This window comes from Rhinopithecus roxellana, chromosome 2, assembly GCF_007565055.1.
Source record: "Rhinopithecus roxellana isolate Shanxi Qingling chromosome 2, ASM756505v1, whole genome shotgun sequence".
Lineage (NCBI taxonomy): Eukaryota > Metazoa > Chordata > Mammalia > Primates > Cercopithecidae > Rhinopithecus > Rhinopithecus roxellana.
This window is the reverse complement of record NC_044550.1, coordinates 34,298,301-34,322,295: the sequence shown is the minus strand read 5'-3', so window position 1 is coordinate 34,322,295 and position 23,995 is coordinate 34,298,301. Positions and strand designations below refer to the sequence as shown.

General features: G+C 35.8%; 2 protein-coding genes across 6 annotated transcripts in view; one reads left to right on the top strand and one right to left on the bottom strand.

The window, feature by feature from the left end:
- The window catches only part of BMP2K (BMP2 inducible kinase), a 147,083-nt gene extending 124,652 nt beyond the window's left edge, over window positions 1-22,431 (top strand). The window contains 1 exon segment of the mRNA XM_030915500.1: window positions 16,669-22,431. Within this exon segment, the coding sequence (XP_030771360.1) occupies window positions 16,669-18,092 (1,424 nt within the window). The 3' untranslated portion in view covers window positions 18,093-22,431.
- The window catches only part of PAQR3 (progestin and adipoQ receptor family member 3), a 35,131-nt gene continuing 21,722 nt past the window's right edge, over window positions 10,587-23,995 (bottom strand). Inside the window, exons 6-7 of one of the 5 annotated variants that reach the window (XM_030915511.1) lie at window positions 12,148-12,201; window positions 10,587-10,811 (exon numbers count right to left, since the gene is read on the bottom strand). In XM_030915511.1, coding sequence (XP_030771371.1) covers window positions 10,729-10,811; window positions 12,148-12,201 — 137 coding nt within the window. In that variant the 3' untranslated portion in view covers window positions 10,587-10,728. Of the gene's footprint in view, window positions 10,812-12,147; window positions 12,202-17,996; window positions 18,123-23,821; window positions 23,942-23,995 lie in introns of those variants that run through there. The other 4 variants (XM_030915515.1, XM_030915526.1, XM_030915508.1 and 1 more) reach the window with 4 other exon arrangements.

Sequence of the window (23,995 nt, the reverse complement as noted above, 5' to 3'; positions counted from 1 at the left end):
TTCAGTATTGTTGTGTCTCAAGGAATAGGGAGACCCAAGGAAAGGGAGAGAGATGTGGAACGACTGATCGGTGGACCAGTCAGAACACATATAAACATTTATCAGTGCTGTCTTATATGGGCTCAGTTTGTGGAGCCCGAAAAAATTACAGTAGTAACATCAAAGATCACTGATCACAGATCACCATAACAGATAAAGTAATAATGAAAAAGTTTAAAATATTTTAAGAATTAGCAGAACGTGACATAGAGACACCAAGTGATCATATGCTCTTGGAAAAACGGCAGTGATAGACTTGTTCAACATAGGCTTGCTACAGAGTTTTAATTTTTTTAAAAAGGCAATCTTGGAAGTGCAGTGAAGTCCTGCACAATATAAAAACATACACCTGTATTTAATTTTACACTGATCTTTTTAAAGCATAAGGTTTAAGGTACAGATTTCTCTTCAAACACTGTTTAGCTGCATTTCACACATTTTGATGTGCTGAATTTGCCACATAGTTTATAATTTTTCTAATTTCTCACAAATTTCAGAAAGTGTTTTGATTAAAGGTTGAAATCCCAGAGGGTTTAGGATAAATTTTTTAAAAATACTTGACATTGAGGATTCCCTTGGAGTAAATGATACTAGAAGAAATAAAAGAACTGACACTTAAAAAAAAGAGGTGATGAAATAAAAGTTGAAAGTGAGACTTGGGGAAAAAATAAGAAGATGGATCTGTAGATTTATTAATGGAAGTTGGGATGTAGATGGGAGTTTAGCTCATTTTATGGAGCAAAAGGACTGTATTTTATGGAGCAAATATATTTATGGAGCAAAATTTTATGGAGCAAAAGGACTATAATATCATTGCCAGTTGTACTCTACTCTAATTTTTATATGAACACAGTTTTTATTGTTGTTTTTGAAACAGCATCTTGCTTTTTTTGCCCAGGCTGGAGTGCAGTGGCATGATCACAGTTCACTGCAACCTTGAACTCCTGAGCTCAAGCAGTCCCCCCACCTTAGCCTCCTAAGTAGCCTGGACTACAAGCACAAGCTACCATGCTCACCTAATTTTTTAATTTTTAGTAGAGACGAGGTCTTGCTTTGTTGAACAGGCTGATGTTGAATTCCTGGGTTCAAGCAATCCTACTGCCTTGGCCTCCCACAATGCTGGTATTACAGGCGTGAGCCATTCTGCCAAATCCAAATACAGTGTTTAATTAATTGAAACAGGGTGCTTTTAATTTTCTTTCCTTACCTTTATGAATCAATAACCTAACTTTTTTGCAGCCGAGATTATAAATGACATTCATTTTTCTCACAACTAATAATCCTAGTGTCACTACCAGAGATTGAATATTGGGCTTGGTGAGCCAATGATCAAACTATCAAATTTGGCAGTTTTTTATACAAATGCCTATATTATAAAATACTCAAAGCGTGTGTATTGAAAAAGTAGGGATCAGAAATAACATTTAATTGTACTTATATTTAAAAATTATATGAGTAAATTCTTGAAGTTAAAATTATCTAGGTTCAGTTTAAGGTCTATTGTTAGTGTTTGACCCAGGCAAATCACCTACTTGCTGTGTATATCAGTTTCCTCATCTATAAAACGGGGGTAATATTCCATAACATGTGACTCATAGGGTTTTTAGTGATTAATAAGAAAAATATTGGTGAAGCACAAAAAATGCCTGGCACATAGTTTTTCAGGAAATGTTAGATTTTGTCATGATTATTATATATGGTGAATGCAGTGCAGTGAGATCTCAACTATCAGACTAATATGTCTACTTGATTTTTACAAATGATTTACCTTTTTAATTTTATGGGAATTTCTAGAAGTTGTTAAATTTTTAATATTTAAACTGTTTTTTATCACAGTGTTTCTTTGCTACTGCTTTTGCAAATCCATCAAGAAGAGTTTGCAGTATTTTAAATAATTCTTTATTGAATATCCTTACACATGAACATTTGACACATAGCATTATTCCTAGAGGAGGACTAATGGTCAAGAGCATGTACATTTACAGAATGGATTTATTGCTAGGTGGGCCTACAGAATGAATGCACTGATTTATGCACACACTGGAAGTTTTCAAAAAATTCTCATTTACTTGGGAAGCTTAATCTTAGAGTTTTGATAGTTTCCTCTGTTGAAATACATTGCTTGGGGGAAAATGTACAATGGAGCTGGTAAGTAAATACACTTTAGTATGATTATATATAGAGAGAGAGATATATATACTGCTTAAAAAAAAACTTGTACCAATTTATGCCATCAGCAATATCTTATGCTAATTTTACTCCATATTTTAAGAGCAACTTATGAATAAAATGTTTTTTGATTTTTTTTTTTTAAGCCTTATTTCTGGGAACTTACCTTAAGAAAATAACATAACATCTTGGGGTAAAGTGCAGCTACAGAAATGTTCAGTACAGCATTAGTTGTAGAAACAAAATTTAAAGCACTCTAAATATACAATATTAGGTGAAATATTAAATTATGGCTTATTTAGTAATTAAAATTTAATGCTGTTTTTAAAATGATGGAAGTGAAGATTATGTAGCAATGTACAAATGTGTCTGTGCTATAATTGAATTAAAAATTTATAATGAAAAATTATCATAAAACTGAATAATGTGGGAAAAACACAATCTCATTATATGAGCACAACTATTTGAATTTTGAACCATTTACTACTTCATTTTCCTTGTAGGTCTAATATTTATACTTGTTAAGTATAGTGTATGTAAAACTTTTGGATCCTTTTTCTTGCTGCTACTGTGTTTTCATAGCATTTTTTATAGCGCTAAGTATCCTGCCATGTACAGATAATTTCTGTTTTAATTTATATTTGCATTGGTGCCTCTTATTTCTTCTACCTTCTAATTTCCCAGCCTTGATTAATATGGGCATAGTCTCAGAAGTTAATTCAGGAGCTATTTCTATTACAAGATAGAGTTTTACCTGGAAATCTAAAAGGATTATTATAAAGATTACAGCCTCTGCCTCTCAAGGACTTCGAGATTGGTTAGGCTGAGAGAGTCGTGAAAACTACATGCAATTAAGATGCAAATGCTACAGTAGATAAATTATTCTGTTGGTGCGCAAAGGAGAGAGTTGCTTTATTCTAGTTGAGTTGGGATTGGGAAATGAGGAAAGCTTCATGGAAAAGATGTTACTTATGGTAATCCCTGAGAAATGAATGCATGTGAATTTGTAGGAATGAAGAGGGCATTCAGAGCAGAGAGAACAGTTGTGAGCAAAGTTCTGAGACAATTCAGTATGTTCAGAGAATTGCAGGTATTTGAGGTTGGCAGTATTAGGTTTGGTGAACTTCCTCAACGCTCCTAAAGACCCTAGACCCACCCCGTGGGCTTTATTATCTAATAGGATGTTAAATTGAGTTTCGGATTGGGAAACATTACATTACATATAGCAAATATTTGTTGGAACATAACATTTACAGATTGTCAGTCCAAATGCTGGGCCATTTTATAAGCTACAATGAGGTATTGTTTATTTTAGATTCTAGTGTATGATTCTTGAAGAACTTCAGGATGTTAGCAATAATAGTTATGATACATTGAATTAAACTGGAGAGGTTGGCAGGGGCTATCATGTTGTGGAGACAATGGAGGCAATAGGCAGAAATGGAAGGACTTGAAACAGGAAAGGAATATGATTAGATATACAGTCTAGAAAGATTACACTGGAAAGACTTTGTAATCTTTCTAGACTGTATATCTAATCATATTCCTTTCCTGTTTCAAGTCCTTCCATTGGGTGACAGAGCAAGACTCCATTTCAAAAAAAAAAAAAAAAAAAAAAGACCATTTGGAGCAGTGCTCCTCAAAGTGTGGTCTGCAACAAAATGACTACAGAAATTGAAAGCAAGTGAGAAATAACTTTATATGTATTGAATCACTTGGACAATGTGAATTGGGAATTAATAACAAAAATAAGAAATAAACCTATTGTTTCACTACTTCACAGTGTGAGAAGTAGTGATTAAAAGATTATTGCAGCTGGTGCAGTGGCACGTGCTTGTAGTCCCAGCTACTCGGGAGGCTTAGGCGGGAGGACTGCTTGAGCCCAGTAGTTCTGGACTGCAATGCCCTATGCTGATCCTGTGTCCTCACTAAGTTTGACATCAATATGGTGACCTCCTGGAAGCAAGGGGGCCACCAGGTTGCCTAAGGAAGTCTGAACTGGCTCAGGTTGGAAGTGGAGCAGGTCGAAACTCCTGTGCTGATGAGTAGTGGGATCATGCCTATGAATAGCCACTGCACTCCAGCCTAGGCAACATAGTGAGACTCCTTCTTTTAAAATAAATCTATTGCAAAAGACTCCATGCTTGAAATGACAGCCTGAGAGAGAAGAGAGGGACAGAATATATAGGATTTAGTAACCATACGGGAAGGAGCAGGGGACCTTGAAGGAAAGAGAGGAACCTAAAATGATTAGCAGACTTTTGTTTTGGCAAAATTGGTGAAGTTCTTTTCTGGAAAGGGAGAATATAGGGTAGGTCAAGAAGAGTTCACATTCACATAGGTTGAGTTTGAGTTGTCTGTAGGGGCATTGGAATCTTTTTAGTAGGAATTTAGACACAAAAGAAGACATCCAGGACAGAAATCTTGGCCATCAGGTTTACCATAAAGAAAGTGGTAGTTCATGCCAGTTAGAAGAGACTAGAAGAGGGATGAGAAGAAAATTCAGGTTAATTCTAGCAGTGAAGAGGCAAGACAGGGGGTTAGGAAAAGAGATAGAGAAAGAAGGACCATAGAGACAGGAGAAGTACAGGAGAGCTGAAGAAAGAAAATATATATATATTTTTCCAGGCCGGGCGCGGTGGCTCAAGCCTGTAATCCCAGCACTTTGGGAGGCCGAGACGGGCGGATCACAAGGTCAGGAGATCGAGACCATCCTGGCTAACACGGTGAAACCCCGTCTCTACTAAAAAAATACAAAAAACTAGCCGGGCGAGGTGGCGGGCGCCTGTAGTCCCAGCTACTCGGGAGGCTGAGGCAGGAGAATGGCGTGAACCTGGGAGGCGGAGCTTGCAGTGAGCTGAGATCCGGCCACTGCACTCCAGCCCGGGAGACAGAGCGAGACTCCTTCTCAAAAAAAAAAAAAAAAAAAAAGAAAAGAAAATATATATATATTTTTCCAAAGGATTGAGCATATCTTTTGAAATGTTCACAGGGGTAAGGTGACTGGGACTAGTCCTTTAGATTTAGCATTTTGTAATTATTTAATCGTGGCAAGAATAATACGGTTGGAATCCTGATTGCAGTGGATTTGAGAAGTGAATGGGAGTTGAGTAAGTTGAGCAACAGATTATTCTTTCGAAGAGTCCAGCTGTACTGAGAACAGAGAAAGGTAGGTAGGTAAGGATTAAGGGAAGAATTTAGATTTTACATGGGCAAGACAAGAAAATTATGTGATGTGGGAGTGTTTATATATACAGTTGACCCTTGAACAACACGGGTTTAAACTGTATGGATTCCTTTATACACTGATTGTCTTTCGCCTCTGCTATCCCTAAGACAGCAAGAACAACCCCCATTCTTTGCTCCTCAGCCTACTCAGTGTGAAGACGATGAGGATGAGGACCTTTATGATAATCTACTTTCACTTAATTAGTAGTAAATATATCTTATTAACATTTTGTTTTATCTAACTTACTTTAAGAATATAGTGTATAATATAACATTCAGAGTATGTATTAGTTGACTCTATGTTATCAGCAAGGCTTCTGGTTAGCAGTAGGCTATTAGCAGTTAAGTTTTGAGGAGTTAAAAGTTACACATGGATTTTTGACGGTGGTCGGAGGTTGATGCCTCTAATCCCCTCATTGTTCAGGGCTCAACTGTATATAGAAAGATTGAAAGTGAAGGAAGGAGAAGGATTAAAGAACAGTATTCTGGAGAGAGAAAGTCAGTAGCACAGTTGGAAAAATGAGTGTCTAACAAGACATAAAAATTTTTCTCCTTGAGACTGGGAACAGCTGTAAATAGGTTTGTGATAGGAAATTAAGGATAATTCATGTATTCACAATCTGGCACAGTCAGCTGGCCTACCTTACTTTGGCCACAAAGAATGATCTTTCTGATTTATTTGTTGCCTTAGTTTATGATATCATTTCCAGACTTTTAGGAAGATTAGCGAATATAACATTTTGGCAGACTGTGTCTTAAAATGAATCAAGTCTAGTTTTTTCTCTTCTTAATTTTAAACATTGATTTCTGGGAAAGTTAAATTTATAATGATCCATTTATTCAAGAATCAAATAATTGTATCAATAATCTGCTGTATGCAGATGTTATATTTTATTCCATAAGTTGATATTTTAATTATCATGAATTATATTTACCTTTTATGTCAGGTTACAAAACTGATGTTAGTAATGTAGTTTTTCAGAAAGACCATTGACTTTGGAATTATAAAACCCTGAGTTAAAATCTTAGTTCTGCCGGGCGCAGTGGCTCAAGCCTGTAATCCCAGCACTTTGGGAGGCGGAGACGGGCGGATCACGAGGTCAGGAGATCGAGACCATCCTGGCTAACATGGTGAAACCCCGTCTCTACTAAAAAATACAAAAAACTAGCCGGGCGAGGTGGGGGGCGCCTGTAATCCCAGCTACTCGGGAGGCTGAGGCAGGAGAATGGTGTAAACCCGGGAGGTGGAGCTTGCAGTGAGCTGATAACCGGCCACTGCACTCCAGCCTGGGCGACAGAGCAAGACTCTGTCTCAAAAAAAAAAAAAAAAAAAAAATCTTAGTTCTATCACAGATTAACCATTTGATGTTGAGTATTGGCAAACTTGTTTTCCTTTTTGAGATAAGAGTCTTGCTCTGTTGCCCAGGCTGGAGTGCAGTGGCATGATCATAGGCTTACTACAGCCTCGACCTCTTAGGCTCAAGCAATCTTCCTCCCTTAGCCTCCTAAGTAGCTGGGACTATAGGTGTGCACCACCATTCTCAGCTCCTTTTTTTTTTTTTTTTGTAGAGACTAGGTCTTACTATGTTGTCTAGGCTTGTCTCAAACTCCTGGCCTCAAGCAATCCTCTCATCTCAGCCTCCGAAAGTTCTGGGATTACAGGCAAGAGCCATTGTGCCCAGCCCAAACTTCTTGTAAAATTTATCTTAAATTGAAGATAGTACTGGCTACTTGATAAGATAATTGAAAGGATTAAATGAGTGACTATTATGCTAGTGTTCTCTTCTGAATGAAACCGTTAAAATATAGAACCTGTTTGTGAGGATTTCCACTACCAGTATCTGTTTAAAATAGTGCCATTCCTATTTTCACTAAAGGATTAACTACCAGTGTTCATTACATTATACTCATAAAAATCATATTTAAAGCATGTTATTCATTCCCTTTCCTGAAACCCATTCCATTTCTTCTCCTCAGGGCACTGTTTTACAGTTAGTTTGTATACCAACATAGGATAGGTGGCTCTGTGAATTATATAATGTAGAGTGGACCACCCAATTTTAATAAACACCTACAACTTCTAAAACGTAGTGTTCTTGAAATTCTAAAATTGTATTTGAAGAGTTTTAGTGACATGTAGGCCATATTAATTAGGTCACTGAAGTTTTAAATTTCTTATATTGTGTTTAATTTTTAATTAGGTTTGGTGAACTTCCTCAATGCTCCCAAAGACCCTAGACCCACCTCGTGAGCTTTATTATCTAATAGGAAGTTAAATTGAATTTAGGATTGGGAAACATTATATTACATATAGCAAATATTTGTTGGAACATAACATTTACAGATTATCAGTCCAAATGCTGGGCCGTTTTTTAAGCTACAATGAGGTATTGTTTATTTTCGATTCTAGTGTATGATTCTTGAAGAACTTCAGGATGTTAGCAATAATAGTTATGATATATTGAATTCCACTGCATACATAGAGTAGAAAATGAGGCTCAGAAAGGTTCAGTGACTTGCTTAAGCTTACACAGTTTATAAGTAGGAATCTGGCTTTGTCTCATTCTAAACTCTAGTCTATAAATAGCAAAACAAAGCATTAATCTATTTTAAATAAAAATTTTATTAATATGAGAACATAATGGAAATGTCAGTTTTATGGCATTTTTCATCTGGCTGGGAAATACTGTTCACAACTATTAGGATTCTCTTCTTATACTCAAACCGTGTCATTTGGCCTGCCTTCTGAGAAGCAGTACAGATTTTGATAAAACCTTCTCCTAATCCACTAATCCTTGGGACTAACATGGTAAATTGCTGGGAGATGAAGGCAGGCAGTATGCTGCCAATTCAAAGTGAACTTTAAAGTCTTACAGCCCCTCCCTTACACCCTCAATGATGAGACAACAGAAGGCATGTAATTACAATAGAAGTTTCAAGCCATTTATCTTCTATAATCTGACAGCTAAGAAAAGAACATCAAAACAAAATTTCCTTGACACTGGAAGCTTCTTATATGATTAAAAATGTACCACCTGTTTTATAACTAAAAGAACAACTGCCCTCTAAAAGAAAACCTGATTCTAGAAGAGTGGTAATATGCATAGTATGATGCAAACATACTTCTCTCTTCACATTGGATATTTTCTAAATATTTTGAATTTTTTGGTATAGTTTATAAAGGTTTATTTAAGAATATATTGCAATATTTGTTTAAAATAGTGTGGCATTAACTAGGATCTCAATCTTTTTATGAAGTATTTGTTTAAAAAAATGCTAGAACAAATATATGAAAATGTAGCCTAAGAAATGTTTTAGGCATTGACTACAAATTTTAACTTTTGAGTTTAGAATCCTTATTTGGACTGTGCAAGGCTATGAAGTCTGAAATTTTAACACCAAGGTATTGTATGGCATACAATATCTTGCTGAATGAATTCATTGTCAAATTTTAACACCTTCATAAAAGGCCTAAAATTAGCCTTTTATGAAGACTTACAAGCACAGAATGGGCAAATTCATGTTCTTAAATTTATTTTGGTGAATATAAGCTTCTTTTTCAAAATTATCCAATTGTTATTACCTTGGTCACTCATTTTCCAGATCACTAGAGTCAGATTAGCATGTTTCTGAATGCATAAATGTACATAATTATTTCACAATTTTTTTTTTTTTTTTTTTTTTGAGACGGAGTCTCGCTCTGTCGCCCAGGCTGGAGTGCAGTGGCCGGATCTCAGCTCACTGCAAGCTCCGCCTCCCGGGTTTACGCCATTCTCCTGCCTCAGCCTCCGGAGTAGCTGAGACTACAGGCGCCCGCCACCTCGCCCGGCTAGTTTTTTGTATTTTTTAGTAGAGACGGGGTTTCACCATGTTAGCCAGGATGGTCTCGATCTCCTGACCTCGTGATCCGCCCGTCTCGGCCTCCCAAAGTGCTGGGATTATAGGCTTGAGCCACCGCGCCCGGCCTATTTCACAAATTTTTAAGTGAATAAGCTTCTTGAAGTCGTCAGGTATTGTCTTACTCATCTTTGTATCCCATATGGTACCCTGCTGAATGAATTCATTATCAAAATACACATTCATAATCTAACACACACTCCTACCCAATATTTAGTGAATATTCACTAAATAAAATGAATTATATTAAGATCAGCCCTGTCACCTAAGTTCTATTATTGGCTCTGTTTTCTAGATGAGAAAACTCAGGCTTATTTGGATGTTTATCTCTCATAAATTTTGTAAAGTTTATTCTTTTGTTCGTTGATAAAGCCTTATAGTATTTTTAGAACTTAACCCTACAGAATATAAAGAAAAAAAACCTCTATAATACGGGGTACTCGTCATACAGGTTCAACAAAAGAGTCTTCATCCTGTTCGTGACTTTTATTTTTCGGGTATAGTTTTTTAATGAGGATAAAAAATAAATGCAAGACAAGTCTGTGTTTGTATTTGTAGTGTGTTGGTGATAAACTATGTTGAAATTTTGCTGGTGATAATATTCTACTGGTAATTTAATTGTAGAATTTACAGATGAGAGTTTTAAGCCAATGTCAGCAGAGAAGTCATTATGGCTTTGATATATAGCCTTAAATTTGGGCAGGTCTCAAATTTCTTTTGTGTAAAAAAAGTTAGACTAAATCTCCCAAAATCCTTTCTTAAGCTTTCAAGATATAATTGGAGCTATGAAAGAGTATTAAGGCCACCAAAAGGAAAAAGTGCAGAGAGCTAAGAGAAATCCAAGGACTGAGTTTTGAGTGTTAACAATGCATATTTTTTGAAATGGTAGGAAGTCATGACAGTGAACTAACATGGAAAACAAGGAAAGTTTCTGAAAATGTGGTTAATAAGATTGAAGAGAAAAAAGCTCTAAGAAAGATCATAGTAAACCTTATAGAGCATTTTTTGCCCTAAAATGTTGTGGGGGCCTAATAGTAGGGAGATAAGAGGTAATATATGAAAAACCCTTGGCACTGTGCTTCAGGATATTAGTTCCTATTTCCTCTGATTCATTTCTGATTCAAGTACCATTTGTGTCCTCTTGACACTTATTTGAGTGGTACTTCATTGCTCAAACATTTTTTGCAATACTTTTAATTTCCCTGAGAGACTATTTAGAAGCCACACAAGATAATTTAAAACTTTATAACCTATTATTATTGCTGTTCTTAATAAATTGCCCAGATCTGCATTGTCTTAGTCACTCACCTTATTCTCAGAATTTGGCTCTGAATGAATTTTGATGGTTTCCAGCAATCAGACTCAACTTGAAAAGATGAGGATTTGCTGTCATTTTCAGATAGTAGAATTCAACAGAAATAAAGAATTGAAAGAGCACTGCATTTGATGTTGAGACTTGTATTCTGTTCCAAGTTCTTCTGTTAAGTAGACGTATACTTTCATTTAAATTCTACTTGAAATGACTTAATTATTAATTATGGCTTAATTAATAACAGCATAATTATATATTGTGAAAGTCTATGGTTTTATTATTTTAACTAGGCTCTGAAAATAAGATAGTTATAATTCCATCTACAATAATGAATCTTTGAAAATTTGGTTCTTAGTAACTCTGTACCAAAGCTGCCTAAAGAAAATTTAATTCCATATTTTTGTATAAATATGTGGAATATATTAATGTATTCCTATTTTGAGTTTTTTTTCCCAAAATATCTACTTAGTATTATGTTTTGACTAATGGTCTATTGGTTCATTCTTAGTTGGGAAACAGCATTTGAAGTAACAGCTCTCAATTAATTGATTAACCCTCTGTTAAGTTTTGTTTACAGATATTGGTTGATCATATAGATTTTTGCATGGCATTTATTTACTAAATCACTGCATAATTAGTGAACTTGCTTTGTGTCACCAATTAACATGCAACTTCCTAAGATAATAAAAAAGCTAAAATTTTTAGTTCGTAGTTCCAAAGCACAAAAACATAAATAAAGAATATCTTGACTAGAAACCATCAAAATATCATTCTACTGTATTTAGTTAAAAAAAAAAAGAAATACCTTTCTTAGAGCCAAAAATAAAAACAATGGGTGAATATATGAAATTTTACAGTATAGTAAAATAATGTAAATGAGTTATGATTCTGTGCACCATCTACACAGTTTTTAATGCTGTAAATACATGTTCTTAGTACTTATTCTAAATATTATACCCCCATCTCCCACCTACTTGAAGAACAGCTATTTTTATGTTAATAATACAGATCTCAGTAAATATGGGGATTATTAGGATTTAGGATATATTGAATTATAAAGCAACATATTTAGGCTTATACTTTTGGAAAATTAACTTTAGCAGTGAAATAATCCTGATTAAATTTCATAGTAAATCAAATGTGTATTATTTAATCTAACAACTAGTGGGAACCTGGCCCCAGACACAAATAGTGGGAATATCTGAATTTTTTTTTTTAATTACAGGAATATATTTAGGCAAATAAATGGAGTATAAATGTTTATGGCATTCTTAGCTAGAGGTCACATTCTAAAGTGCTGTGCATCGTATGGTTATAACCAACTTTATAACTTAAAATACTCTGACAGTCTTTTATGTCTATGGAATAGGACTGAAAGCCTTAGAATATACTGAAATACTTTTTATTTTTGTGTAATTCACCTTTCTTTCCCAGCTCTTCTATAGTTTCATAATGAATAGATGATTAAGTAGATCACTGCTACTGCAGAAAGAGAAACTTACCTTGGATCGTGGTAACTTGCAGCCTGGATCCTAACTCTTCCTCAGTAGGTGGTGCTGGAGAGATAAAAGGATTAATAGTTTCTCTTAGTATGCTTTCAGAGAGCCTCATTATTGCTCTTTACTTTTTATAAGTTTATGACAGCAGTAAAAGTGTAGAGTGAAATATTTAAACAATGTCAGTGTGGGTTGCAAGAATATGGGAGAAAACAGGAATTTGGATAAATATTTTTGATTGTTATTTTAGTTTTATGTAGGGGGGCAAAATAATTAAAACCAGTCTATCTACATCAACAGAAAATTTCCCCAATTGCCTGTACTATTTGCAGATGTAATCTGAAACCACAAAGGTGGTATAGATGATGGTATCTTTTCTTGCTCTTTTGAAAGTGTGTTTCCATTTCTTATACTGTGTTCCCAAATATAGCTGTCTAAAAATCAAAAATATAATTTCCAGGATCTAAAATGCACCCTTATGCTGTGTGGATATACATTTGTTTGTCTGCTTACTTCTGGTCAATTCTGAAGTGGATCTCAGCTCTTGAATTAGCCATAGACTTGCTTCTCCCCACACTTCTCCCTCATTTATATTCACCTGCAACCATTGGGCCCAGAAAAGTTACTAGAAGCGTGTTGAGTATGATGGATAAAATAATTGAATTTGGCCATTCCCTGGGCATGATGATGGTAGAGTGCTTATTATGTGTCAGGCGGCGTTTTAAGTCCTTTCTTCACAACAGCTCTGTGAAATAAAATGTGTTATCCCATTTTGTGTATAAAGAAAGAGTGGAATAGTGTTGACCTTGTCAGGATTATTATTGGGTTAGCTTTATTAGCTGTGTTAATTACCCATAAGGAGGGAATAATAGTATATAAATAAAGTGAAATTGATACTAAAAAAGGAGGGTTTCCTTTTTACTCCCTGAAGGAAAAAGTGCATGAATCATGGTTGTATCTAAAATGCCGAAAAACTAGAAACAACCTAAATGTTCTATTGCTAAATAGTGAACAGTTATATACACAAAATTTTATCATATTTCTATCAGAATAAATAATGGACTATGTTGATACCTGAAAAGATGCATTAAAAATAGTAAGTTAAAAACCCACAGATTTATACCCACACTGACAATTATAAATGTGTATTTGTATTAATACAACTTTGATAAACCGACAAAGGGCCAACAGAATGGGAAGTATAAAGTGACAGATGTCCTCTGAAAAGTAATGGTAGCCAGTTGGATAATGAAAACAGTAAATTTTAAGAAAACTAGGGATTACAATGTATTAATTTTAAAAAGGTGAATTTAAATTCACTTCCAAATGACATTCTCCAAGATGAAATATCTGTCCTATGTTAAATGTTCCAGAAGACCTTCAGGAACACAACTAAAGTGCCCTAGAAATGGAAAATTTCAAGATAAGTTGTATAGCAGCGTTTCCCAAAGCACTTTTGCACAGTTGGTTTTAAAGGTTAACAGGCATTACATGTAAATAAAAGGGTAGTGAAGACAATTTGGGGAATCCTAGGGTTCATAGAATTAGATTCTTTTGTGTAGGACTCATTAGCTTCTTTAATGCGCATACTCCAGGTGAGTAGGAGTGGAGGCAGAATGCAGAGTGCCCCATTTCATAGACTTGTTTGCTTGAGACCACAGAACTGTTTGGCTTGGTTCTTGTTAGGGAAATAGCCTCTGCAGAATACACTTTGGGCAACATTGGAATGTTACTTGGAGGTGTCCGTGAGCAGGCGTGAGGTGTGAATGTTGTGGCTGTGGGTGGGTATGCAACTCGAGGAATAATACGTTGAATGGTCCACAGTCAGGGATGATGGGAAATCATCTGGAACCGTACATATTTTGTTTCGTTTTATTTTTCCCCTCTTCCCATAGTTTGCTTTTGAATAAAAATTCATGACAATAAATTCACTAATCTAAAATTAACTTTGTTTTTAATATCATAAATATGCGGTATAGCGAAGAAGTCAAACTTGAGAATCTGCATTTGATTTGCTTTTAATCTGGAAGGATAACAAATACAGCATGTAGCTCTTGGCTGGTTTTAAGGAACTGGCAGAAGATTATATTTGCATTAAAATATAACCTGGTGGTATTCTCTACATACTTGTCTCCCACACTTTCTTTAGCACCACAACTCATGTCAATATTGCCAACAAACTATACAAGATGACCAGATCCAGTGGCCATTTTATGTCCTTAGTTTACCGGACCTCTTTGCACCATCCAGCTTAGTTGTCTGTTACCTCCCTGCAAACATTCTTCTCTCTCCATTTCTGTGACATTGCACTCAGCTGTTTTCTTCCTCCTCTCTGGCTGTTACTTTGTAGTTTGTTTTGCATGTTCATCTTCCTCTGCTGACTTCTGAATGTTTTATACTGAGGGCTCAGTTTTGGATCTTCTTTTCTTCTATGTTTTCTTCCGAGGTGATGTCCTTTAGTCTTGTAGCTCTCCCTGCATACCGACTGCATGGTGATAACTCCCAAATCTATTTTCTTCAGCCAAAAACTAACCATTGTTTTCAAGTCACAGATACCTAACTGCTGTACACTTAAATGCTGTCTCACACATATGTCAAGCTTAACGTCTCCAAACAAAATTTTTAGTACTCCTCTTCACTTTCCAACTATTCATTTTTAAAAAATGTATGCTCATTAAAATTGTGTGTGTGGGTACATAGTAGGTATATACATTTATGGGGTACATGAGATATGTTGATACAGGTATACAGTGCATAATAATCACATCAGGGTAAATGGGTTTCTATCATGCCACTCATTCTTTTCTTTCTGTTAATGGTACTGCCATCCACCAAGAGTTTTCCATCTCTACTTTTTCTACTTTGATCCACTCTGCCACCACTGTCATGTCATCTAGGCCACCAAAATCTCTAATTTGCGTTACTATCGTTACTATAATTTCCTTTTGCCTAAACTCCCTTTCTTATCTCCCCTTAGTCTTTTTTTTTTTTTTTTTTTTTTTTTTTTGAGACAGAGTTTCGCTCTTTCGCCCAGACTGGAGTGCAGTGGTGCGATCTTGGCTCACTGCAACCTCTGCCTTCCAGTTTCAAGTGATTCTCCTGACTCAGCTGAGCTGGCACCCGCCACCATGCCTGGCTAATTTTTCTATTTTTAGTAGAGATGGGGTTTCACCATGTTGGCCAGGCTGGTCTCAAACTCCTGACCTCGTGATCCACCCGCCTTGGCCTCCCAAAGTGCTGGGATTACAGGGGTGAGCCACTGCACTTGGCCCCCTTAGTCTTTTTCTATAGAGCAGTCATTTTTTTTTTTTAATGTAAACCTAATCATGACACCCATTTTAATAATAGCTTCCATTATACACTGAATTTTGAATAAAATCTACGCTGCTTATTGTGGCCTTAAAGAACCTTCACAGTCTGGCCTTTTCCAGTCTTCCTTACCTCATCTTGTACCTGATCCTCCCTTGCTCACTATGTTCCAGCCATAAGAGCCTATTTTCAGCCTCTTAAATATGTCTTCATATATGCCATTGCTTTTACTGGAAGCAGCTTCCAGCTTATCCTTTGCATGGCTGGCTGCTTCTCATTGTTCAGTCCTGTCATCTCCTTAGGGAGGTCTTTACCAACTGTCCAAAGTAGGTTTATGCACCCATTTCCCTGCTCTCCTTTATTTCAGAGCACTGGTCACAATTTGTGTTTACTTGCAACCTCTGATTGTAAACCTCTGAAAGCAGAAACCATGTTTCTTCTACTCACCAATGTACTATGTGTATAGTAAAGTGCCCTATATTTCTTTGGTTGAATGAACTCAGAAAATGAAGTGACTGAATGGATTCTGAGCTAAAAACATCTCCAGACGGTTTAGATTTGTTTTTAAAGGCATCTCGCTTTTAATGTAAGGTATAGATATTATAATTAAAGGAAGATATATCATCTAGAGAAGACAGATGTTCTTGGTACAGTCTCCATTTAGTATCTGGTCCTTAGCTTTGATCAGGCCATTCATGCTAACTCAATTCAAAAGATACTGGTTTATAAAAAATACAATGCTGATTAAAAAAAATAATGAAACAAATATGTAATTGAGCAGGCAGCCTGTTCGTGCTTGTGGATCTCCATGAGAAAACTTTACAACAGTTGAAATATAAGCAGAAGGTGTTTAGTGAATGTGAGATCTGAGGTTTCAGAATTAGCGGAATAATGTTATTTTGGTGGTGGGGTGAAGAAAATTTGCTAGTCTACTACATTCTGAGTGCTATAAATAAAATTTGGCTGTCAGAGTATGATGAGGAGGCAGGGTGTAGGGTCCAGATATGAGTAAGTCTGTTTATGTTAAGACTTAACCGTCTACTTGAGGTCAAATGCATTCTCTAAGTCTAATGACAAAGAATTGACAACATTATTCTTTCCTCTAAGGGAGCTCGTATGAGGGATTTGTAATGCTGTGTATAATAAATATTAACATTTAGTGCAAGAGGATTCTGAAATGCATTGGAATGCTGTAATAATTTTTCTTTGAACTTGCAGGTTCTCCTGAAAAGAAAGCTGAACGTTCATCTATAAATCAAGAAAATGGCACTGCAAACCCTCTCAAGAACGGCAAAACAAGTCCAGCATCTAAAGATCAGCGGACTGGAAAGAAAACCTCAGTACAGGGTCAAGTGCAAAAGGGGAATGATGAATCTGAAAGTGATTTTGAATCAGATCCCCCTTCTCCTAAGAGCAGTGAAGAGGAAGAGCAAGATGATGAAGAAGTTCTTCAGGGGGAACAAGGAGATTTTAATGATGATGATACTGAACCAGAAAATCTGGGTCATAGGCCTCTCCTCATGGATTCTGAAGATGAGGAAGAAGAGGAGAAACATAGCTCTGATTCTGATTATGAGCAGGCTAAAGCAAAGTACAGTGACATGAGCTCTGTCTACAGAGACAAATCTGGCAGTGGACCAACCCAAGATCTTAATACAATACTCCTCACCTCAGCCCAATTATCCTCTGATGTTGGGGTGGAGACTCCCAAACAGGAGTTTGATGTATTTGGCGCTGTCCCCTTCTTTGCAGTGCGTGCTCAACAGCCCCAGCAAGAAAAGAATGAAAAGAACCTCCCTCAACACAGGTTTCCTGCTGCAGGACTCGAGCAGGAGGAATTTGATGTGTTCACAAAGGCGCCTTTTAGCAAGAAGGTGAATGTCCAAGAATGCCATGCGGGGGGGCCTGAGGCACATACTATCCCTGGTTATCCCAAAAGTGTAGATGTATTTGGCTCCACTCCATTTCAACCCTTCCTCACATCAACAAGTAAAAGTGAAAGCAACGAGGACCTTTTTGGGCTTGTGCCCTTTGATGAAATAACGGGGAGCCAGCAGCAAAAAGTCAAACAGCGCAGCTTACAGAAACTGTCCTCTCGCCAAAGGCGCACAAAGCAGGATATGTCCAAAAGTAATGGGAAGCGGCATCATGGCACGCCAACTAGCACAAAGAAGACTTTGAAGCCTACCTATCGCACTCCAGAGAGGGCTCGCAGGCACAAAAAAGTGGGCCGCCGAGACTCTCAAAGTAGCAATGAATTTTTAACCATCTCAGACTCCAAGGAGAACATCAGTGTTGCACTGACTGATGGGAAAGATAGGGGCAATGTCTTACAACCTGAGGAGAGCCTGTTGGACCCCTTCGGTGCCAAGCCGTTCCATTCTGCAGACCTGTCATGGCACCCTCCACATCAGGGCCTGAGCGACATCCGTGCTGATCACAATACTGTCCTGCCAGGACGGCCAAGACAAAATTCACTACATGGGTCATTCCATAGTGCAGATGTATTGAAAATGGATGATTTTGGTGCCGTGCCCTTTACAGAACTTGTGGTGCAAAGCATCACTCCACATCAGTCCCAACAGTCCCAACCAGTCGAATTGGACCCATTTGGTGCTGCTCCATTTCCTTCTAAACAGTAGATACTTCTGATGGATTCTTGGCATTAACTCCTGTTTCAAGAAAGTATGAATAGTTTCATGAATTTGAAAGAATTTGGTAGCTCTTTATATCATTCATTCTTAAAGATCAATCAGAATAGGTGATTTCTAAATAAACCAAATAGAAAAACGAAATATCTCTGCAGGGTAGGAACTTGATGCCTCTTCAGGAGAAAGGGAGCTAAATTGCAAGCTCTAAGTTTCTGCTACTGACATCACAATACAGAAATGCAAGTGTGGTACTTCCAGTGAAAGCACATGGCACCTTTCCAGGTGTGTAGCCACTGAGAAGCGACAGTAAAACTTATTTTTGATATCAGAATGTCATTTTTGTGTGCATATCCCTAAAATTAGGGTTATTTGTACATACACTAGTTACACTTGTGAATTTTTTTAAGGTCTCTTCTAATTTCCAGACAGTTAAAAACAGTCTAGTTATCTTAAAGCATTAGAAAGTAATTATCTGGAGAGTGCAGAGATTTCAGTCCATATACCTTTCTCCACAAAGCAGAGCCAGAAGTAACTGACTATTGTGCCTAAAACTGTTTCATTTTTAAAAACAAGTGCCATTAATATGGAATATCTAATGATAAGCATATGAAAAAATGTGTAATTAGCTCAATTTAACTATTCCACAATTTACATATTTCAAAACAATGTTATACATGATAAATATAATTTTTGTCAATTAAAACATAACTTAAAAAATGGACTATCGCATAGAAGCCTAGAACAAAAATATGAGGAATATCTGACATTTGCAAAGAAATTATAAGAAGAAAAAATGATATAGAATAGAAAATGTTCACTACTTTAGAAACACTTTATGAATGGCTTCTTGCCCCAGACTTTTATTGTCATGGCCCTAATAAAGCAGATTATTGGAAAAATTGGAGTGAGGACAAGGGTTATATAAAAATTTTATAAAGAAAATATGTAGCGGAAACAATTTTTAAGACATTTACAATGTGAAATCATGTTGCATTTAATGTACTTTATTAGCAACTTCACCAAATATTCCCCAAATCATAAGCAACAATTATTTTTATTAGGTTTGGGGGGTGGAGTAGATTGAATAAAGTGCACAGAATGGTGACACCTACAAAGCCTTATATAAAGGCAGGATTCATGCATCCTGCTGCAAGTACCTCTGCACTAATACACCAGATCCTAAAATGCATATAAGGTGGCCTAGCATCTTAACTCTGCTAGTTGATTGTGTCTTTACTGAAAAGAACCCAGCTACCAATTTGCCTTTTTTTTACACCACAAATCCTAATTAGAAACTTGAGATTTTATAGAAATCATTTAATGATAGAGATTACATATGTGAATTAATGTGAATATAGTATCTGTGCTTCCTGTGTCTGTAACTATTTTAAGTTATAATTGTGCTGCGCTATCAGATTAACATTTGGAAGTTTCTAGAACAGTTAATGCTATTTACAGAAAGGAGTGGACACTCATCAACTGGCGCACTCTTTGATTTTTATATTTTAAATTAACTCTCTTCGAACCCAATTAAAGTATATTTTATGAGTAATTTTATTAGGAATCTCTTAATTATAGTGCCCCAATGGGATAAGCTATTTGCCTCTTTTCACAGTTCTGAACTCAGAAAGAAGCAAAGTATATGTAACTAAACCACTTATTTGTCTTTTTATTGCTTTTTCCCTTCTCTTATATGCTAAATCAAATACAGATTTGTAGATAGGGAAGCAATATGTGAATCACAATGTAGCAGAGGCAGACCAAGCATTACATTATTATTTAGAGTTGTACTTTTAGAGCTGGACTGCACCAATTACTTGTCCTTGTGCCAAAGGCAAATGTGTTCGCACCTTTTTTTTTTCTTCTGATTCTCAGGTTGATTAATATTGCTAATGCAAATGCTCAAGTAGATGTTTAAAAACTTTACAAAATAGATTCAAGTGATACTTTCTTTTAAAAGTGAAGAGTTGATGATTACACATAGTAAATTCATGAACTACAGTAGGTTTGTATCAAACAATTTTTTTAAATGAAAATCTGTTGAGGTGTACACAATATGCTTCTTGATTGTATTAGTCCTTGGTCTCTGCTAGACCTCATGAGTTTCATCATTTAGAAAAGGGGTAGAGGATGAACTAATGTGGTCTCCTTCGGATGTAAACATGAAATACCTAGAGTTTTAATTGCTTTTCAATACACTGAATAATTTTAAATGATTCCGACACAGATATAGACCTTTTGGCTTATAAATTCTGAGGAAACAACTCTGACAACTTAAAATATTTACATTCTTAATGTTATAACACAGCACAGTGACTTTCTTCTTTCAAGATTGTAGCTCGGAGAAAAGATACAGGATTCAATTGGGGGTTCAACAGGATATAAATGGAGAGATTCCTTTGTGTTGTAGTAGAGGCATTTTCCTAAGGAGTATAGATTTATATTTTGCATTTTCATTCATCATCCCCCAGAATCATGGTCAAGGTGTAGGTCACTCCACACAGCTGATGCTTAGGTTATTCCCTTGTGAGAATTATGAGAATAAAGCTCCCAAGGTATGAAAGTGCTTAACACAGTACCTGGCACACAGCACTCACTAAAAGTTTGGCTCTATTATGGGATGGTTCAATTCTGGTTTAAGGAAGGAAGAAAGGTTATATATATTTATATTTACCACTAAGCAAATACACACACACACACATCTGGGTTTTTTCCCCTAATATTTGGGTGTCCCCTGTGCTTCTTTAGGATGTAGTTATAACTAAACCTGTTATACTTGAACATCACTAAGAGAAGTAAATTATTATGAAGCTAGCAAAAATCTGAGGCCAAAGTTGTTTCCTAACAGCTTTAATAATGCTTGTTGATTTTGAATAATCCTTTGAAAAGTGGACCATTTGCTTATTTTAATATTATCACATCAGTAAAATGTTAGTATTAAAAAGATCAGCTTTTTATGGCATTGAAGAATGTATCTGCTAAGACACAAAAATTGCATGGTAAGTATATTAGGTGGAGGAGGAAAGGTTGTAGGCTGGATGAAAATTTAACTGACTAGAACATTTATTTAGGAGTGTAATTATTTTCCCTTACCCCAATCCCTGTGTATGTGTTGCGCATAGTTATGACATTATCTGGATTTGCAAATAGACACAACTTTCATTCCTACCCTGTTTATTGTTTAAGAGTGATAGACTGTTGTCCTCTTGCTGGTGGAAAATCTAAGGTGGAGCCCACTCTTCTCTGCTGAAGTTCACCAGGCAGAGCGGTTTTGTTACAAGTCAGCTACTCTGCTTGGTTTATTTTAGGTTTTGGTACTTCACGTAAGCACTGTTAGAAGGTACAAGTGTATTAATATCACTAGTTTTGAGGAGCTTGGGTACATTTGTTTTTAATATATTTAGAATGTGCAGTAAACTTTTTTCTCTCATTTTTTTTTTCTTTTTAGCAAACTTGTTATTTTAGGTCCAATTATTGAATTGACAGTCTACTGTGAGAATGAGATGACATATCTACTGTGAGAATACCATAAATGATGAATAGTTTATTTGAGAACTTTTATACTCAGTGGTGTTTTATATATTAAGATAAAAATATGTACACACATGCATGTCACATCTCTCTACTGTGGAGTTAATGTGAATTTTTAAAAAATGGAATTGCAACCACAATCATATCTAAGAGAACATTCACTCCTAGTGAGGGTTTACAAAAGCTACTAAGAGAATAAGGTAGATGATAATGCAAAGGGTCATGATTTGGGGTTATTTTTGTTTTATTTTAAAATTTATAGTGCTACTTTTGAAAGAATTGTTTTTATGACTGTGCTCTTTTTGTGATTGAAAAGTCATCTAATAGAAGCTGTATAGAAGCTACTTTTTAATTGCTGGCAAACAGCTTTAAGTGCACTTTCTTTGATTACACTTCAATTTTTTGTTAAACTTGAATTTTCTGAAGCCTTTTATGTACCACTAAGCAAATAACTTTAACCTTTAAATAAATCAGATTTACATCTTTATTGTATTTCTACTTGTTACAAAACATACTTGCTGAAGTAACTTCAGTCCTCAAATATCGCTGGGAAAGAGTTATGAGATAGACTCAGTCTCCCCCTCCCACCCCCTTCCCCCTGCCATATCTAATTAAGCACTAACTGATTTTATTACTTTATTGCCTTTACATTGCTTATTCTTTTTGACTGAATTCTGTCCCTGATTCACTATATTTTGTTTGAAATTTAAAGTTATTTTCTTACTCTATTTATCATACCTGTTTTAATCTGTTTTCTTTAAATGCAATAAATCCCAAATGGATTGCATATTCTTTATAATCAGTGACTTTGGAGTTTTTCATTATTTGTCTTATTACGACGTTTGAATGTAAACTTCTATTCAAATTCAATTATTTCATTCACAACACAAACATTAAGGACCTATTGTGTAGCAGCTAGTGGAATAGAAAAGTTTCTAAGATTAGATCCCTATTCTTAAGGAGCTCACAGTTTACAATTTAGGTAAGAAAACCCATTTGACTTAAGACTTTTTGCTACAAGAACACTTAACAGCACGACTTTTTCAGTGAGTCATAATTACTGATACTCAGAGTGATGACAGTAGGCAAAAACTATTCTGTAATGGCTTCTGAATAACTTGTTTTGTAGCTTCCACATTATAAAATTTTAAAAATCCTTAAAACCTGGTAACATCTTTGGTTCAATTAATATTGGTTATTTGGTTAAATAACATTGTAATCCTCAATTATGTCAGAAAAGAGGCTATGACACATTAAAGAGAAAACCTATTTATTGGATCGATGGAGTAAGCTTGGCATCAAGGTTATAATATTATGTATTATTCCACAAACTGGAGTCTTTAGATTGGCAGCCTGTGGAAAGGTTCATCTTATTTTTATGAATGAACTTTTTTTGAAGTTGTAACATTAAAGTTATGTGAAAAAGGGGGCTTTGTATCTTTTTAATGAATGGTACAAAGCAGCAAAATAACACAAATGATTAGAAAAGTTCTATTAACAAAGAATAGTTTGCAGTGTATTACTGTTCAAATTCAGTTATAGTTAACTTATTTGAGATGAATATATGCTGCAATTTGAGCTATTTATTTTGGATAATGAATACCTTTTTAAGAAAGCCCAGCTCAAGCATCACATGTAACATGTAGTTAATATTCTCATATTGAAAGCTTGAACGTTTGTTGTTACATATTAAGATAGTTCAAATGGTTGCCACAATTGAGATTACATGCATGTTAGGTAGTATGTTGATCTCAGATTTTATAGAGCAGGACTAGAACCTTGGTGGCTGTTCATTTCAGCTCTCTTGAGGATGGAGGTTAATTTTTCACAGGAAACCCCCTACTGCTATTTACCTCTCCCTTCCAAAAATGTTTTCTTAAGGGTAGTTTCAGTTCTGGATCATTACCTCATTACACTACTTGGGAATTCTGGTACAAGATTTCAGAGGACCATACTTACACCTCTTCAGTGTAAACACAGTTTTTGTGATAATACACATAGAAGGTATTTCTACCCCTTCTCTAATAGGTGAGCTGATTCTTTACACACTTGGGCAGAGGTAGAATTCCCAGGAATGATGATTTAGAGTAGACAGGGACCTAATGCAGCAAAGCAACCAGCAGGAATTCAGAGGAATAGGCTTTGCCCCTTGACATTTAATACAGGGCAAAGTATTATCTAGTAGGTACCTGCCAAATGGAGAGTTGTATAGTTTTATGGCAGTCAATCACAATCTTCAAATCGGATATTCTGTCCAGGTGGGATGCCATAAGATGTGACAGACATTCCCTGAATCTTCGTTCCTGATTCTAAAATATGATTTTAAAGCTGTTATGTATTACAAAGAATGACAAGCAGCACTT